This window comes from Daktulosphaira vitifoliae, unplaced genomic scaffold, assembly GCF_025091365.1.
Source record: "Daktulosphaira vitifoliae isolate Bord-2020 unplaced genomic scaffold, ASM2509136v1 Scaffold_1, whole genome shotgun sequence".
Taxonomy (NCBI): domain Eukaryota; kingdom Metazoa; phylum Arthropoda; class Insecta; order Hemiptera; family Phylloxeridae; genus Daktulosphaira; species Daktulosphaira vitifoliae.
In genome coordinates, this window is record NW_026099572.1 from 5018805 (window position 1) to 5040445 (window position 21641).

A 21641-nucleotide genomic window follows, 5' to 3' on the forward strand; every position below is an offset into this window, starting at 1 on the left:
ATTTTTAACTTTATAATGCTATGACATATTGAAAAGTGTATGGATCAACATTATTTTTTTATGAGAAATAATATTTTTTAATAATCCCTTTTTCATTCTACATACTTTATCTTAATTAGGATATTAATAATGAACTAGCAGATAATGTAGCTTTTGGAATAGTCCACCAATTTTTTAAAATTAAACACTATCTAAAGATTTGCATCGAAGCGTTTTTTTTTGATAGTGATTTTAATCACTGTCAGATATCATTATACTTAATCCATCTATACCACGTCACCACTGTGCCGCGACCCCCCTGTGCTGGGTTTTTTAGAATTAAATTAATAGAGATTACTAATCTTAGATATAAAAATAAATTCTCAATATTTTAAGAAGAAAAATCTGTTCAAAATTAATCTACCTGTTTATAATTACCCCACTCATTCTATTTGTTAATATTAAATCATAACGTAATCATTATTTATTATAAATAATCTGAAAAAAAAATGGATTTCAAACGTGTAATGTAAGAACCAGGCAATTTCGGTTAAAATTAATATTAATATTAATATTACTAGTATTGTTATTTCAAAATATTCAATTGATTAAAACTGTGTAAACATTAGAAGTAATGTTATGTTAATTACATTATTTGAAAATATTTTTGTTAAATTAGAATTATGTAAACAATTAACAATTAGCATTTATAAATTACGATTTGTATATATATTTACTAAAATAAGTGTATGCTTTAAATTTTAGATCAGCAATAGAATGAAATTGTATTACTTTTACATTTAGATGTTTATATTAGATTAAAAAATATCATTTTGTAGTGTATTATTTAAATGCTAAATTTAATACATTTTTTATTAAAGAAAAACATAAAAATTTCAACTTACGATTCCTGATACAGTTATTTCGCCAGTAGTAGATAATGGCAAATAGTCTGTCAAGATGCATCCATCTAAAGCAGCGAGTAGATGTGGCACAGGACAAGGAGATTTTATTTCATTCCACCATTTAGGCCCATATGTACCCATAATTAGCCACTGATATTTTCCACCAACCATTCCTACCCTGTGAATGTAATAGATATACTTTGAAATTTTATAGTAAAATTCATTTCATTTCAAACCATTTAATTTTTGAACTAAATATAGAGGGTGATTTTTTTATAGCCACTCAATTTCTCTTAAAATAATAAATATTTTGTGATTTAGTTAGTTACATTTGTATTTCCATTTATCTGTTATAAAATACTATTTATGTCTTAATATCCTTTGTGTCTTATAGGGATGTCCACTTTATTTTTTTAATGGAAACATATATTTAACTAATTTATAAAATAGAATATGATCTAATTAAGAAAATAATTATTCGATAACAAAATTTGGACTAGTATTCAGGAAGTTATAATTATTTTTTTACCTCTGTAGGAGGATGAGTGAGACCAAGATATTTTAAGTGATATAATTAAATATTTGGTTCGAGTTCATTTCGACGCCAAAAATCAGTATTTATAACATCACTAGTTATAAGTGTATAATTATCATATGCAAGATAAAAATCACTCACCTGTATGCTTCACAAAAAATTTTCTTAGCCCAAGTCTCGTTAAAATTACCCAAAATAATTCGGATGTCTTTTTCGCGGAGCTTTTGAATAGGCAGTGATACGTCACCTGCAATATTTTGAGTATCCAGCACAACAAAGTTGTCTTTTTCTAGCATAGCTACCAACTGGTTGTGAGCCTATGTAAAAAATTAAAAAAAAAAAACGATTTATTTAGTTAAGTTAATTTTTATTTTAAAGTAATAGTATTTAAATATATATTTGAATCAATAATAATCATTGTTCCCAAATAATAATTACTAAATATAGTTGTTTTTCAAAATTAAAAGAAAAATTAAGCAATCTATGTTGTGATAAAAAAATGAACACCTAGATTTATTTATGTTATAAATTTCTTTTGAGATTAACTTTAACTTTTATTACGAATATTTCAGTCGAAAATAGAGGAAAATTATACATTTATTAGTTCAAATACATAACAGAGTACTTCTATGTGCAATACGTTACGAGAAAGTTATTAAAATTCTAATGATTTTCAAAAAAAAAGAAAATATCGTTCCAATGCGTCACAGCTGTAGTAATGTTTCTTAGCAAAGCATTATTGGTTATTTCAATTTTTATTTATATAGATACTCTAGAGGGAAAAAATAAATGTAATTTTTCTTTCTAACATGAGAAAAATTTCAAACTTGCTAATGTTTTTAAAGTTCATATTATATTTATACAACAACAACTATAATGTGTAATTTTAATAAATTCATTGAAAATTCAATAAACTGAATTAAAATACAAAATTAAATATATATATTTTTAATTTTATAGAGCGAGAACGTTTAAGTGATGCTGTAGTTGGAAACAAATCCTTGAACTATCATTTGAAATGTCAAATTGAGCTGTGTTGTCTGAATAAGTTTCATGGATTGTTTTTTCGGTTATTAGAAAATCAGAAATATAAAAATATATAAGAAGGGTGCAAAAAAAACCAAAAAAATAGTTTGTCAGTATTTATGACAAGTTAGTAAAATTTTTACTATTTACTATTCTATATTGTACTTAGTATTATTTTTATACTCTATAAGATAATTATATTTAAAACAATTTTCAACAAAATGATAATTTTATTAAAAGTTATAAGCGTTGCCAGTGAAGTCTGGAAAATGTGTATATGTAAATTAGTAGCAAACAATGTATGGAACATACATTCGATAGAAAAACGCGTTTGGCCCCAAAACTTCACTTCCCTCAGATATAATAAGATTTCTTATATATTTATTTATTATAAATTTGAGTTTGGTGTGGCGTAGTGGACCACTTGGTTTCTGCCATAATACTGATATTCAGCTACGCTATTGCTGTTGGTTTTCGGATGGGTGACCGTACGGAACTTAAATAATTATCTAAACCGTGTTTCCTACTCTTAGCAGATGTATGGCGACGCTTGTATTCTTGAATACATGTCCATCATCGAACGCCATATCTTAGAATGCGACATATAATGGTTTCCATAGGACTAACTAAAGATCCATACGATAAAAAAAAATGTTGATTTATTACAATTAAATTAATATTTGGTTTCTCACATTTAAAATAGATGATAAATTGTAAATATTAATATTTAAATATTATTGAAAGAAATAAAAAATGATAAGTTAGAGTAATGAGATAATTCTAACTATTAGATAAATTTTAAAGTATAAAGATATAGAGTTGATGGGAATACAATTTACCTTAAACTAGTTTTACTTTATTTTTTAACAAATTTTGCTAAAACTAATTTGTTAATACTCGTTATTTTTCACTATAAATTTGATTTAAACTTGTATCCTCTACTGAGATTGTGACATTATTTTTTTAAACAACTCATTACAGATTTTATCAACTATTTTAACGTAGAAAACTAGTGCAATGTTTAAGTGATTATGACTAAAATACACTGACTAAGAATACCATTCTAGAATATACATAAATTAAGAAAATCCTATTTTGGAAGGCGGATAATCTTAATCGAGACGTTTAAACTAAAGTAATTACAATATACAAATTTTAATCAGTTTTAAGTAAACACATAATATAATGTATAATAGAAATACACACGTATTAAACTTTAATAGAGAATATGAGTGTAAATAATTGAACTTTGTGGTGAAATAATAAAATATTATCCATAGAAAATAAGTCTAAGATTTTGCAAATATATTGGGAATAATGTGAAAAATATCGCTCATACATATTAAAGTTCCAAAACAAAAAACAGCCAAAATTAATTTTCAAAATAAAATAAACCAGTATGATAAGATTTAAAGGTCTGATTGATAATTCTTCAATTTATAGAGTTTTTTTTTAATACATTGGAGCTAAATTTTTCAGTAAGATTGTTCGGTCGTGCGAAGCAGGTTGGTGCAGTGAGCGCCAATTTTCTTTTCCACGTCAAGAGGGCGACCTGGCCAACTGGTTTTTGCTGTTAGGGTAGTGTGTGTCGGTGGTCACTAAGGCGCCATTCGTGTACCGGTATGCTTAGAGTACTTGTGTGTAATGTCACTCGGTGTATTGTTTTATTCATCTTGCCGGCTTGCTTTTTGATGTCTTTCTTATGTGTTCAATTCACATTGTGTGATTGCGTCGGGCCAAACTGCATTAATTGACACATTGACACTCTTCAGTTTGGTACGGAAAGCCAGGTCAGACTATACATTTTCTGTTAGTCTAAATATTAATTGCTAAGAATTTATGTTGTTGTATCTTAGTATATTAGTTGAAATATAAGTACTAACAACAGATTTAAGATAAATCATTGTAGCTATCATATTGGATGACATATAACGGAGAAATAAAAATTACAGTTCACTAAACGTTATATTTTTTATTTTATTTAAAGGAACCTTTAGAGGCGCGATTTAACTCGGCGATTGGTCGTCCGAGTATCTCGCGTCGCACAAAGATGTTTGTATTAATATTTTTATCTCTAGCTTAAGTTGTTTTACTTTTAAAAGTGCTTTAATCATATAATATATATTTTAATTGTAAATTAATCAGTCACTATAAATAATAGCCCACATAATAAAATAAAAAAATTATGTTAATTTTAATTGAAAGTGCATAAAATTATAGTTATTATTATTTAGCCGTTTTTGTATCTAATTCTTTTATGGTTCACGAAACTTTAAATGCTACTATAAAGTTAAACTTCTTGTGATACCAAATAAAGAATATGTTTGTATTTTTTTTTGGATACGTTCAAAAATTAAAATTGATTAAATTTTGAGTAAGAAGATGTGTTTATTTTTTCAATATTTAGTTTTATGATTAACATTTATACTCTTATGAAAAAACTAAAATTATGCCGATTTTAAGATAGAGAAAAAAATGATTATCAAACTTCAATTTTTTTTTTATTATTAAATTAAATTGAAGAATACATATTTGAATCATAGCAATTTTTATATCAAAGGCACAGTATAAAAGTCCTAGCATGGAATCATATTATTGAATATTTAAAAGTTAATATTACATAAAACTTAATGGCGATATAAATTTTCAAATAATCTCTTATTTTGAATTGATTATTTTTGGGTAATGTTATTTAAAATTAATAAATATTAAAAATCTTTAACTCAAAGTTATTTTATATTTTTTAATAATTAAAAATTTTTTATAGACAAAACAAATTTCGAAGACAATTGTGATACATAATTTTACATCATTGTTCACGTGCTTATAACGTTCCGTTTAAAAGTCATTCATTTTTCCTTGGTAATTTTTGGTTATTAGATTTTTTTTTTGTCCAAAAGAGAAATGAAAAACATTTATATCCTTTTTAGGTTTCATTGAGTTAAGCGTATAAATCTCATTTAAAAAATTTCAAAAGTGTTATTTTAAAATAAAGTATTAATATTCCTTAGTATTATTAGTACTATTACATAGGTATAAGAGAAAGTTTCACCACATTGATGATTGCAATACTAACAAGTATTTTACATCTTGACTAAAAAATAGTCATTTGTTTACCTGTTATTGCTCATATGTGCTATTAATAGTTTTTTTATTCGGAATTATTTATTAGTGTCAATTTAAAATTAAAAAAATGATTAAACTATATAAAGTATTAGAGTAGTTAAATATTTTCAAAAAAGTTGTGATATTAAGTTTTCTATCCAACATTTTTAAATAAATAATTTACAATATTAAAATTTGCTTTGATCTAGAAAATTTAATCATCGAGTTTATTTCACGAGTTAATTGTCAATCCTTTTTGAGTTTAATAGAAATATCAAACGATAATTTAAATTACTAAATGCTTGGTTAGAATACTTATTAAAATGACAACTTATGAAATTAGTAAATCATTAACCTATAAATCAACTCGTAAACATATTTTATTAATTTAAACTAATAACATTTAGATTGAAAAATAAAAATTGAATTCGAAAAATGTGAAGTAACCGACAAATAAGAACTTTGACAAAAAATACATTAAAATCAAGTACATGTTATTATTTTATACATTAATTAAGTTTTCATTAATTCATTAATTAATCCTGATTCATATTTTTTAATCTTGTGTTATTAAAATTATAAAATGTAACAGCAATTCATATTTATTAATAAATTTATGACTGAGAAAATAATAAGTTGTTATTAACATGCCTTAAACTTTTCTTGCCGTTTTCTTAAATTTTCGTAAAGAAATTTAATATTGTTTTTTCACAAAACATAATAACTGTCCGTTTTAATTTGTTGTATAAAGTTTTACTCATTTTACAACTGATAGTCAATCATTTAAATTAATACACTCCTGGATATAAACAAAAAAAGAACTAAATAAGAAACAAAAAAAATTAAAATTAAAAATACTTGAAACCCAACCATAAACAAACCTAAATAAAAATTATAAAATAATTTATATCTAAAATAAGTTAACTTAAAATAATTAACTGAAGCTCAATAATTATTGATTTGAATATAAGTTGAATTTATAGCATATTCCTAAATGTAATATTTTTCATATTTTTGATACAAAGATACAAGATACTAGTTCTTAACAAAAGTTGAAAGCTAACAATAAATAAGTAATATTGATTCAAAATCTTTTACTTTGGCATTTGATTATATTGTTTATTAATTTATATTTATATTAGCTATTTTTTAACAGATAACTATTTTATTATTGTACCTTGCGATAGCCACAATATATAATAAAAGGTTAAAAATGTTAACTTTTAATCGGTCTATATAATAATTGTACGCAAAAGTGTTTTCATCTAAAATACATTGTTTCAAATTTTACTGATCGAAAATAATTGAAATTATATTATTACTACTACTTAATTTACTTGAGAGTATTTAAAAAAAAAAGTAATATTTTTGGAAGAACTTGTGTTATAATTCCTTTTGATGTTATTTTTAAGGGATATAAATTAATGCTTATTAATGCTCATTTAAATTTTCAATTTTGTATATATTTTAGCTACATGATTTATATATTTTAAAAAGTTTTTAATTTAAATAATTTATGTTTTAAGTTTCAATATTTTTCATTATTAGTTTTTGGTCACCCATAACCCGGAACTGTATTAATAGCACAAATTAAAAATTTGTAGTTTTTACACTTACCAAAGCGTATCGAGGTTCGTTTTGATATATGGTACCGACCTTTGTCCAGTTGAAATGCCTTAGTAATGCAAGCCGTGGAGCATTGAAAGCGTTTTCGCTGGGAACGACTCGAAAAAAATTTGGAAAATCCGTATTTGTAAACATTGGATGAGTGTCTGCATAAGATAACTGTAATTTAGAAATAAATTGTATTATTTATTATACATACACATAAAAACTTATTACTTTAAATTCAGCAAACCTATTTAGTACATTTATTTAATATCAGTTCATTGAGCTGAAACATTTTTTGTCTGTGTATTATAAATAAATTGTATACTTATTCGATTTATACTAAGCTAATAACCATGTAATTTAAACTGTAATTCATAATTTAAAAATATTAAAACTATCATAGGCACATCTCCATATAGATAATCCATAGAAATAAACTAATTGAACTTAAGTTAATCCCGTAGTCCGATTGTTTAATATATTACGCAATGTTATAAATTAAAAAAACAGATTACAAATATATTATATATGTGCATAATAAATGATTTATATTTGAAATTATTATCGATAAAAATATGAAGATATTTAACACAGTTTACTTTTTACATGCAGACATGTAAAAATATTGTTAATCTTTGAGCATTTAATATGTACAAAAATCTTTTTTTTTTTTTTATTAGAAATAAACAATCTGTACAATGAGCACAATAAGCATATATGATAAGAGTAGAAAAATTTACATGAATACATTTTGATGGAAGAAACCACTTATTAGTGACACTTCCCAAATCTTAAAATTTAAATAGTTAATAATCATGTTAATGCTCAAAACAATCATTTTTTATTTACTAGGCTTTAATATTGAACTATTGTTATTAAGCTAGTTGTTTATTACAATCATATTTTTGTTAGCTAAAATTTCTAAAGCCTTAAAGGTTTTTTTTTTTCATAACTGTGTCATCGGCATAACAATATAATTCTAAGGTCAGTTGAATATTTAATTAAATCTTCAATTTCTACTAATGGACTCTCAAAAGTTCATTAATAAAAATAATATAAAGTAAATAGATAATAATACGATATTATGTATATTAATACAAACAAAAGATGAAACTGTTAGTCAAATTTGACTATCTAATATTATTGTATATCGAATAAAAAATAACACTAAAACAGCCAATACAATTAATAAATTGCCATTTAGGCTTAAACTGAGTTTTTTTTTTTTAATTTCGCCAATTATTCAATAACAAGGATAATCTTTTACAAAAACAATTTGTTATTAATACATGCATGAATATTGTTTTAATTAATACAATAAATACTGTTACATAATTTAAGTTTTATAACAGTTATCGTACTAGAATTGATATTTAAAAAATTGTTTTAAATTTTATTAAATGGACAAACTTAAAAAAATTAAATATCGAATTTTAGTACTTAACATGTTGTTAATTAATACATGAAAATTGGCTATAGCAAGGCAACTTCAATTTTTTTTGTAAATAAAATTCATATTTTAAAATCATAAATTTAAAATAAAAATCGTAAACTAAAGCACAGTATTTATAAAATTCTTTAAATTCATTTTAACTGATATTTTTAAAAAAAGTTCTATTGAATAAAAATAACTTACGTATACTACAAAAACACTTTTAATGAACAATTGAGTAAAATAAAACGCTTACCTGTGTTATCCTCCAATGTTTGGAAGCTTTGGCAATTGGATCTGTCACCTGAGTACAAGCTGCTCCAAACAACATTACTTTGTGTGGACCCTCGTGCATCATGTCGAAAAATGCTTTCAAACCCACCGCAGCATTGCACTATAAATATAAAAAAAAAAAAATAAGATTTTACTTTTAAGTAAAATAAGAAAATGCAATTTAAATAATTTTAATTTACTTATGTTTACTAAAAATAATGTAAATATACATTTCGGTATCCTTTAAAAAAAAAATAATATGAACATACATATGTTTCTTCCTAACGTAATTCTTTTATTTTTGTATTATTAAATTATCCAAACAGCCAGTCTGACAAACAAATAGATAATATTTAAGCTTGACAAAAGTACTCGTAAAAGCCTTTATACAAATTATAAGCTTTTATAAACAATACCACATATATATTTATTTAAACAGAGAAACGGGAAAATGTAAAATATAACTGTTATTTAAAAATAAATAAAAATATTGCAAAAACGTTAAATTTTATTATAATTATAAGAAATTGGTGAATTATTCTAAAAGCAACATTAACTCCTATTATATTAATTATATACCGATTAGTAGTTCTTTGATATAAAGATGTAATTTATGAATAAATATTTATTATAGCTATTAAATATAATATGAAATTCATATTTAATAATTTAATATTGCGAATTTTACTGAAAAATTATAAAGTAGTTGCATATTTCTTTATTTCTATAGCAAACGACTGTAAAAATTGAAGAACATGATGCAAGAATTCCAGGAAATAATTTTAAATAATTTTATCTAAATAAAAATCTTATCAGAGACAAAAGTATATATTTTCTATGCTAATTTTTACGCCGACTTCAAATCTGCAATTAGATTTTGTTTTTCACCTCTAATATTTGTGATTATTACTAATTAGTAAAAAAATTAATATTTACATATAAAAATAAAAATTAAAGATTTATTTATTAAAAAATTAATAAAATAATAAAAATGTTGTTTGGTAAAAAAATGTGACATATATTTTTCTTTTTCAATAAGATATTTTCAATCAATTTTTCGGTATGATAAAAATTTGACGTAATTTTACATTGTAACATTATTTAAAATTTATTATTGTAATAAAATAATATCACATTCATTGTAATATCATTTTAATTATTTTGTTTTACTGTTTATTACAAAAAATTATAACTTAATTATTAATTAAAATACTAAACTAATAACTATTATAAATAAAAAAAAAAAACATTATTTTATATTATAATATTTGTAATTGAATAATATTTTTTCAATTCTGTTATACGAAATTATTAAATTTTACAGTTCATTCAGTACAATTATTTTTCCTATTACGTCTCAATTCAATTTTTTTATTTTCAAACTACCTTATGCGACGTGCAGATATTTCTAAATGAAATGGACCCTTCTTCTTATTTTTATGAATAATATCTCCAAAAAGAAACTTCATTACTACTATCTTCACTTACCAAACCGTTGGTTACTTCATTCGTAACATTCCATTAATTTTTAATGATGCCTTCAGATACCTCACGCAAATAATCATGGACTTAGTATTGTGTCTGACAGCATCTCTTTCAAAACACTCTCTTTTCAGCTACTTGGAGGACGCTATAGTTCTTACAATATCTTTTGCATTTATTGGCTACTTGATTACATACTTCGACGTTTTTCGTAACAACTTCATTGTTTTATGTGAAAATATTATTAAAAATCTTCTTTAAGCACTTACATACTTGTATATACTTTTAATTTAATTTAGTAACAAAACACTACATTTAGCAATGTTTAAAACTTTTTGACTAAAATTAATTTGATGATATATAAATTAATAGTAACTAGTTAAATTGTTGCTGGACAGCATAATTAATGAACTAATATATTTATAAATAATTATTTTAAAAGATATTTGTAATTTTAACTACTTGTTTTTATATAAAAAAATTTATAGAAAAGGGCATAACAATTATTATTCACTTCTCATTTAATTTATTTTAGTTATATTCTTCAAATTTAGTAGAAATTACGGACTCCGTTTATTTTTTGTATGTGTATTTTGCATAAATCATCAAACTATTCTGAGGGCATAGTCAATAAACGTAACATATAACATAGTGAACTAATACGTCCTAATATATATCATTAAAAAGAATATTCATAAAAGTGTGAGATCAGTGGAATAAACTTTAAAATAACTACGAATTAATTTTTTTTTTTTTTAATTTAAGTATATTACATAAACTTTAATTTAAGATATATATAAAAGTGTCAGAAGAGAGTATACAAAAACAGAAATAACACAGGAGGAGAATCAAAGATCCGTGATCGGTGGTGGAAATTGAAAAGGGAAAAGTTTTAAAGACAGTAAAAGAGAAGATGATGTAGAATATAAATGAAGACATAAATGATGTATGGAATAGATTTGTTAGTTGTGTGAAGAATAACGCAAAGGAGAGTGTTCATGAAAGTAAGAATAAAATGCTGGGAAACAAGAAAACAAGATAGAAGGATGAGGACGTTCAAAAAATCATAGAAAGTAAGAAAAAGAAGTTCTAAGTATGGCCAATGAGTAGAAGGAGAAAAGATTGGATGAAGTATAAACGCTTGTTTAAAGAAGCCAAGTGTGCAGTAGGTAAGGCGAAGTTTAAGAGAAACGATAAGTTGTATGATAGGCTAGGAATAAGAAAGGTAAAAAATAATGTTATAGACTTGGAAAAGTAAGATAAAAATAATATATAGATTATCAAAATGTAAGATGTATAAAAAGTAATGATAAGAGGATGCTAATGAGTAATGATGATGTGAATAAAAATCAAAAAGAGTATTTTGAAATATAACTGAATGATAAGTATCCAAGAGTATCAACTACGCTCATAGAGGACAGCTGATGTGAGCGTAGATGATGTGAGAGATCGTGTCAAGTAAAAGTTTAGGATAATGGTGGCCGTCCCCAAGTAGTTGGGTTTAAGGCGAGGAAGAAGAAGAAGTATCCAAGAGGGATATTAGAGGATACCTAGAAAAAATGACTGAGGAATAAATAGGAATAAGACAGAGTTTATAATAGTATAATAATAGAGGACTTAATAGGAGAGGTGGAAGGTTTTGAGTATTTAGGATCAGATGTGCAAAAGAGCGGAGGTATTGACGAGGATGTAAGACATAGGATTAAGTGATAGTGATTAAAGTAAAAAGAAGCGTCTGGTATGTTATGCAATAAAACAATTCCAATGAGGCTGAAAGTTAAATTCTATAAGACTGTAGTGAGACCAGCTATGATGTATGGTTCATAGTGTTGGGCGGTTGATAAGAAAGTAGAGCAGAGAATGAGTGTAGCAGAAACAAGAATGCTTAGATGGCTTAGTGGAGTGATTAGAGAAGATACGATAAGGAACGAGCATACAAGAGGGAGTATAAGTGTAGTCTCAATCGTAGATAAGATGAGTGAAAATAGACTTAGATGGTTTGGTCAAATTATGAGTAGAGAGGAATCGGAAGCTGTTAGAACAGTTATAGAAATGAATGTTGAAGGAAGAAGAGGTAGAGGAAGACCAATAAAGAGGGATGTAATTCAATACGGTATGAGAACGGTTGATGTAGGAGATCGTGTCAAGTAGAAGTTTAGAATAAGGTAGGCCGACCCCAAGAAGTTGGAATAAAGGCGAGGAAAAAGAAGAAAAAGATATAAAAGTGTCAGAATTTCAAAAAATATATTTATACCAAATGATATGTCAATACCTAAGGTATCTATAAAATAAAAGTTGTTTTAATTTAGTCATTTTTCAAAAAAAATATCAGTTTTAAGTAAAAATTACGTAAAAAAGATAACTGAAAAAAAGTGGTGACAGACATAAAAAGAATATATCATAGTAAAATTAATACCCTTTCAGCTTTGCATTAAAGTTAAAATATTTATATTAACATTGCTATAAATATAAATGTGTAAATAAAAGGGTTATTATACTAAATTCTAATTTAATATATTCTTAAAATAATTCTATAGAATTAATTTAATCGCATTAATACAATTATAAAATATATTAGCTATTCAAAGAGAATCGTTTAAAATTTTAAATTATACTTGTAAGCTTAATCAATTAACAAGAAAAGAACAATAAATAAAAGTATACTTTAATTTAATTATTTCTGAAAATAATTTGGTTACTTTAAGACATAATTAAATTAATTTACGATTTACTTAGATATCTAAAAAATATTAATCTCGATTACCTATTTGAAATTAAGTTATCAGGAGATAAATTAAATTCAATGAAAATTATGAGGCCGTTTTCATTTTGTAGATTCATCTAACAAAATAACATTTGTTAATAAATTATCAGAATAACTGTATAAAAAAGATTTCTTCTTTTACGGCAATTCATTTAATAATGTTGTATTATAAAATGTAATAGATAAATTACCCTGATTCTATGCCACAGTTTGTTCTTCATTGTATAATAAATTATTCAGAATAACTTGCTTTCCATATAGAAAATACTAATTTCATTTTAAATCAAATAAAATTATTTGATCTTATAGTTAAAAGGAAAAAAATGTTCTATATATTGAGTATATTAATGCATAATACTTTTTTTTTATATAACTAGACAGGCTTTATGCAAGACTGAAATTTCCATTGTTTTATATTTTTTTATATGTAATCATTGTCTAGTTGTTGGCAAATAAAAATAGAAAAAGAAAATATACAAACACTACTATTTCCTTTTCAAAAATATTTAAACAAAATGATTAATGCTGTAGGTCCTTATTACATTAGAATAAAATAAATGAATGAATTTAAAAATTGTTGTATAAGTCACTAAAATTTATTAAAATAACATTTAGTATTATTATTCTGTTTTTCTGTAAATGTAGAATCTTTTAGCTTTTTCGCAAAGTTGAAAAGGTATTAATTTTACTATAACATGTATTTATTATTCTTTTTTTAACTATCAACATATTATTTATATAATAATTTTACTACTTAAAACAACAGTAATATGTTTACTGTACAACAGTTCTAATATGACAAATTTTTTTTATCATATAAGCCGTATAAATCTGAGAAGGTAATAATTTTCTGATGATCTGTGTATTATTTATGACTGTCGTTGAAAATTACATTAAAAAAATTCGGTATAAATCTAGTTAAACATATCAGTGACAAAAATTAAAAAATATCCTCTCGTTTCTAGAAATTAATAAAAAAACACTTAAAATCAGATTTCCATAAAAAATAACATCTTTAAAATTATTTTAAATAATATTATTTAAAATTATTATATAATTTATAGACTGGAATTAATCAATGAAAAATATTGACAGAATATCTATATATCACCATTTAATGATTAAAATTTCTCGTATTAAACAAACCAATGAATTCAAAAAAAGTAATTGACAAATATTAGTTTACCAATATACAAGGAGGTCCACAATTTTTTGACAAATATTATAACTTTGTATCTATTAAATATTTCATGTTACTTTTTTAAAAAATAATTTTAACAGTTTTTAACTAAGTGAAAATCATATTCTTTATTCTTTATTTATAATAATAAAAAAATAAAAATTTGTTAAAAATTATTTTCAGCTTTGATGCAAAGTTAAGATGATATGGGTTTTATAAAAAAATTGAATTAAAATTATCTATTTTCTTTTTAAGTAATAACAGGTAAAACGATAACAATATTATTACGTTATACTTTTAAATAATTGAAACGTTATTTATTTATAATGCTTTCAGTTTTATAATATTTAAACAATATTAATTTTTTTATATTTTATGTTTTTTGTTATCTAAATGTTTGCGTTTTTTTATGTTTTTCAATATTTTAGCGTTATTGATCATTTTTTACCTTATTACGAATTAACCCGTCGTTGCTTGCATGTAAGAATTTCTTTCATAGTTTTTATATTGAGAAACACTGGGTTATACTTTCCCTAAATTAATTGTATCTTATAAATTAAAATAAATTATTATTAATTGTAATTTAAAATTGATTTAAAATATTTATAAAACATTTTTTGTAAATTTAATTTTATTAATTTCCTCAACATTGCAAAAGATTTCATGTAATAAATATTTAATGTTTGAAAAACATCAATAAATTTTAATTCAATTAAAAAATAATATTAAATAAATATTTATCTATCAAGATTTTAATTTATATATTTAATCATTGTTGATTAAAATGTTATGTGTGATCAAATCAAATTTAAGAATTATTTTTCAAGCCAAAAATTAATTTTAGATTTTATTAAATGTCAAATTTAATGCGTTTTCTTGCTAACAGTTTTTTTATAGCAAACTCTTTTTTATTTATTATTTTTAAACTTAAGTGTGAAATTTAAAATAGTTTTATATGATTTGCTTAAATAGGTTATACAATTAGATACATTAGTTTTATTGATTGAGCACATTATATATTTTCACACGCGATTGCCGTAATGTTTCTATTATATTTACATAAAATGTCCACAGAGGTTATCTAATAAAAACAACGCCCTCCTCACATTACACAATAAGAAAATTTAATATGAATCAAAAACAGGTTGTTTTGACAATTTTATATCTATAGAATTATTAGTTCTAAATTTGAATATCTAATATTGTAAAATATTAATTTGTACACAATTATTATTTCTATTGCGTTCTCCTTTATTTACTTATTTTACATTGCTAAATAAATTTTATACTACACAACAACTCTTCTTAAACTGTAACATAAATATATACCAACATCGAAAAAGATAATATATTATCATATATAAATTTACGAATAAGTACGTCAAAAATAATTTTTTAATTTGAGTTAATTTTATAAAAGTATATGTTGATACACACACATATATGTACTTTATTTATTTAAAAACGTTTCATTATATTCTGTATATAGTTGTATATGCCTAATAAAATAAAGGTTTTTTATTCGTTATCAGAACATCAAGTACTAGTAGATAGTGCCAGAGGATCTTAGTATAAAATTGAAGAGCAATCTGTATTCACAAATATTGTAATAAACGCCTCTCAGCATATTTTACTAGAACGGAGTATTTTATGACATAGGCACTCTGGGTAATGTTGTCAATACTACAGATTCTTATGTTCCAACTAGATCACCTATCATTTCTTTATGCGCCTTACCAAATTATTAAAAAAATATGCAAAATAACTCAGTAGGATTTTATTCAATGGTGCGGCAAATACATTTGTTTCTACCGTGAAATCTGTCACCGCGTGGTTGACCGTTTTTTAAATTATTTTCATTCATTCATTTTGATTTATGTGTTTTATTGTATAGTTGTAACACCCTATAAGAGGTCGAAATGATTAAAAAGGGTTAGATATGATGGAACATCAAAGAGAAACGAGAGCGTTATCGACTGTAACATTTGCGTTAATTTATTTTAATTAGTGAAAGCAGAGCAAAATATCATATTAAAGTGAGTTGGTAAGTTTACAATGAATATTAAATTTAAAAACAGTAAACTAGTGTTATTTATTTTAGAAAGTTACCTTTGTTATTCGATAATACACAAATATAATACCCTTTTTACCTTCGAAATTGCATTTCTGATTTTATTTTAAGATATTATTATTATATTTTTCTTTGAATTGTGTTAGTATACAAATATCACGAAAACTATTGTTTCTAAGTACTTAGACTTTAACATGAAAATTTAAAATTGTAATATTTTAGAAAATGAAAAAAGGAAAACGCTTTTATTTGTGAATGAATTTAAATGTTCTGCGCGTGTAACATTTACTTAAATATTGTTATAATTATAATTATTAATATAGTTCTAGTAGTTTTCAATCGTACATTAACAGGGTCAAAAGCGTTTAATTAAGCAAAACGTGGGTATTCACTTGCATAATTAAGATCAATCCAGTAACCACCTAAATTGTGTTTCGTGATTAAAAAGATACGCTTCAAGATACCCCATGCTGGTATCTAAGTCCTACTATTTAGATATTGCCATTGTTTACACTCAAAACCAACATTACTGTAATTATGCACAAACCAAGCACTATTGAATAATTTATTACGGTTTCTGTGCCACTCAAAATATAATCGGAATGTGTCGAAACTCAGTACACCATTCAGTTGATTTGAAGTAAACGGAAAACAATTACAATAGCTTATTTTTTGTCTACAATTTCAACGACTACATATATACACAATTTTTATATAATTTATTATTGATTATGTAATTAAATAATAAAAAGATAAAAAAAAGAAGGGAAATATATTTTTCGTTCGTTAAACATTATTAATTTGAATTGTTTTCAGCGTGTAGACTATACTAAAAGACTTCGCAAACCACAAAGTAACATCAAATATTTTTATATAACATATAGTCTTAATTTAGATACAACAAATATTATTATAGTATGATTAAGCATTACACGAAAAAATTAATAATCGCGTAGTAGAGACAAAGTAGAGTCAATGTAGACGAATGGAGTACTTGTAATTATATTTTTAAGGGCAACGTGTATATTTTAATTTTGAATGGGTCTTTAAAAGTTTAAAAATAAATGGTGTCATTAATAAAAACAATTACAAAGGTAAATATGTTGTTGGATATGTAAGTTACGATTTTTTTTAGAGATTTTGTTGTGACTCGCCATGACTCTTGCACTACCACCACCGGTTGTGCGAGAGAAGTCTTCGGTATAATCACTGTTTGTTTTGTTTTTTGCAATACTACGGTCTCGATTAAGCTACACACCGGAAACGAGTAAAGGTCTCTCGTTTACTATGTGTTTTATCATGTTCATTATCGCCACTTTTTTTAGCCCTTACTACGCAATTCTGTGGTGATTATTAGCCCATAGTCGTTTTTTCTGACTACTCACCTTCATGATTCGCTGTATTTTATTGAATTTATCTAACAATTCTATGACCTTGTGCATATTGTGTGTACAATTATCTGTACGATCGCCACACTACAATGCTCGTGAAATGATTCAGTGTCATTAGAAAATCCGTTCATCAATCACGATACTACAACTCAACTCAATCATTGTGTGAATCGCCAGCCAACAAGTCGATAGGTAGATAAAATATATTATTTGTTTGATTTTTTTCATTTAATTATTCTGTTGTTGACATATTACGCTTTGTGGCATTTAGTTATTCTTATTTTAACATATAAAACTTGTTTTGTAATTCATTTAATTTCTTCTAGTGTAAGTACCATCCTCAATTTCTTATACAATCGACCTTTCTTTCACAAAGACATAGGCCTATAATCGCATCTAACCCAGCAAATATAAACTGGGCGGTCCATTATACATGTGTAGTTAAATATTAGATTTTAATTTTTTTAATTAATATATCATCTGCTAATTATTTGAAGAAGTAAAATTAATTTATAACATTTATATCACTAAACCTTACATTAAAATTCTTAAGTTTTAATCTTTTGAATTCAGATTTGCTAAATGCGAAAATATATTTAAATTATAATTGCGCCAAAAGCTTTAAATGAGAAACTTAGAATTTTTGTTTCAAAGCTTCGAATTCAATGTCCCATTATGTACATTAAATAAATTTTTCAAGACTTTTATTATAAAAACTATACAATATTATTCAGCTTTAATATATTTCTATGAATGGAATGAGAAGTATTATAATAAAGTTATGTTTAAACCCCAAAGGACACGATATGTCAGCCTCTATAACAATGAACATATATCAAACATATGAATACTATGTAATACTATAAAGAACAATTAAATTCTTCATATAATACACAAGCATATCAAAATCTCAACTTCTACACTGTATAAATACGTGATATATTTTCTTTGCAAACTTTGCCGGGAGCATATAGTTTTAATCACTTATGAATAAAGAGTTTAATTAAATTTCTTAGTGCCATGAAAATAACGATACATACTACTTCAATTTTTTTTATTCATGAATTCATTATTTACGAAACCTTATTCTTTTAAATTCCACAACCCTTTCGCATATTACTAAAAATTATAACAAATCAAAAAGTTGTAATACATTTGATCTATCAGCATTTTATATAGACTATGCTCCATTTAATATTATATTGCATTCTTTACATTTTTATGAAAAAATCATTATTTGACGAAAGAATAGACTGTAGTATACTTAATAAATCACACTGTATAAGACTTTTTAGAATTGATAACTTTAATGTAGCTAATTTAATCATTTTGAAAAATTTATTTTTGAACAATTATTTTGTATTTTATTTCTGCTTAAAAATATAAAAATATTTAATTCAGTTCTTTATTATTATTTAGAAATATTTGAAGTAAATAAAATGTTTTATAATAGTTTTAATCAAAGTAAAATTGTTTTTCAATAACTTAAGAATAGTAAAAGTGAAATATCTAAAGTAATCTACAAAATGCTAATATACAAATGTTTATAAAAGAATGTAGTGCCTTTATATCACAGACATAATAAAAAAGAAATAATTTAATTTTCTCTGAAATTAATTTTCTATAAGTTATTTTCTAAAATAACAAAATAAGCAATAGTTTATTGATATGATTAACAAAATTTTTGGTGAAAATGATAAAATCGATTTTCGTAAGTATATATTCAATATATATTTCTTTGCAGATTTTGATGAAAAAAAAATCATAGCCAATGAATATGCGTAAAGGTGGTTTGTTTTTTACTTATATGGATGAGTGCTACTTATGCAGGCTTCATTTTAAAGTAGAATTTTTCACATATTAGGTACTTTTTTTGTATTTTATTAAAAAGGGACATTTTATTTTCCATTTTTGATGTAAACTGAATGATACTCTGAAATAAGATTTTTTTATCAAGTTGAAATAAAATTATTTTGGCATAGAAAAAAAATAAAATTAATAGATTTTTAACCCAACTAAACTGTATAAAATTAAATTAAATAAGCGTTTTATAGATTGACGTTAGCTGAACAAAAAATCAACATTAAGATTTTTTTGGAAAATGTTATCAAAAGCTTAATACTTCTTGTGCTATGGGTAGGAAAAGTATTGTGCATTTTGGGTCAGTTTCGTACTTGAAATTGTTTAAATAATATCAACAAAGATCAAGTAAATATTTATCGTAGACGCAAATTCATCTAAATAGTAAGTTTCATTGAATTGTTAAGCTACTAAACTGTATATAGCGAAATCAATTCGCACGAGTACATTCATTACTATTTGTGCGAGTCGAATTATAATTATGCAGCATTTAAGTAGACAATTTGTTTACACTTATGGAAATAAATTGCCCGTTTATCTTTTAGTTTTCATCTAGTCCGGTCTCTACCTAGTAGAAAATTTGCTTTCAGAATAAAGATTAAAATAAAATACTTTTTATTTGCATGTCCTACAATAATCTTTTAATGAATTCACTAACTCGCGATTTGCAGTTAAAGGTAATGAAAATAGTCTAGTGTGATTACAGTTTTCCCGAAGTCTTCTATGTTTTCTCAAAGAGCCTCTAGTAATACTTTATTGTATAATAAAATTTAAATTACAAAGACATTTAAAACTTATTAAATTACATAAATGTGCCTACATTGAAGTTGTTGATTGTAAACATGTACAACTGTTAAAATTTTTTTTTGTTCATTGGCAGATCTTAAAAAATATATTTCATTCATTTTCAAGTACACTGTTTTGTAAATATTTTTATACATTAAAACTCCATTTTGTAAGATAAATCAACCAGCTAATTTTTTCATAGAATGTTTCTGAATTCGTCCACTAAAACTTTAACATTACATATTTTGTGTATTATAATATGATATTATCTAAATTGATTTAACTTTCTTACCTATCAAATTATTTTCTATTAAAACTTAATGTTTTTTAATTTAAATAAAGAAAACAATTTTTTTTTCATAAAACATTTGTTAAATTGTTAGGTAATTAAAAAAAACATTTTTTTTAAATATTTTATAATTAAATTGTTTAATATAAATATAAAATCACATTTTATACTTGGTATTAAAGTTAAAACAAATACGATGAAAATATCATCTGCTATGATGTGTTTATTTTGTGCAATAACTATTTTTATTTTTGTAAAGAATCTCATACTATTTACTTTATTCGTTCATATTTAGCGGGAAATATGTACTTATTTATGATACATAAGATATAGTTTAAAATTCTCTTCGAAAATAAAGTTTGAGAAAAATCTAAGTTGCCATAACTTATTACTAAGTTGTCATCGCCTAAAATCTAAGTGGATTACTATAAGTTTTTATTTATGCAAGTACATTAGATGGGAATAGCAATGACCATGAAAGCATCGACCATCGCAATTCTATGAATCATATTTTATTATAAAATATTTTGGCAAATAAGTGTCTCTAGTCTCTAGGGAACATTATCGGGTAAATAAAAATATAATTCAACGGCAATAACGTTATTTAGGAAAAAGAACAATTTTCGAACCCACCTGACAAGGTAAACAAAAGAGTATGTAGTATAAAAAAGAAATAAAATATCTTCGTGGTGTAGTGGAATGATGGAAAATTCTGTGTATTTACCTCTTTTCAGACGTTGATAAAGTATATTATGTTTTAGAGGAATATAAAGTAATGTATTTTTATTGCTTAGCGTAACAAATCGTATCTTCTTTTGACGACAAGTTGAGGAAATCGATTCTCAGTCGGATTAAACGGTTATGTCTTATATTTTTCATTGTTAAATTCCAAGAAATGTTTGTCTTTTTTTACTTTAATTAGTATTTCTCAATGTTTTAAGACAGAATAAAA

At 24.2% G+C, this 21641-nt stretch overlaps 1 protein-coding gene across 3 annotated transcripts in view; it reads right to left on the bottom strand.

Annotated features, from left to right (window-relative positions):
* Positions 1-21641, bottom strand: part of LOC126896092 (gamma-aminobutyric acid type B receptor subunit 2) — a 145739-nt gene that overhangs the window by 23365 nt on the left and 100733 nt on the right. For all 3 annotated transcript variants that reach the window (XR_007701770.1, XM_050668549.1, XM_050668550.1), the window contains exons 4-7: positions 8850-8987; positions 7168-7335; positions 1561-1736; positions 885-1062 (exon numbers count right to left, since the gene is read on the bottom strand). Coding sequence is in view for 2 of the 3 variants with exons in the window: in XM_050668549.1 (XP_050524506.1) it covers positions 885-1062; positions 1561-1736; positions 7168-7335; positions 8850-8987 (660 nt within the window). In the remaining variant the exon portion in view is untranslated. The remainder of the gene's footprint in view (positions 1-884; positions 1063-1560; positions 1737-7167; positions 7336-8849; positions 8988-21641) is intronic.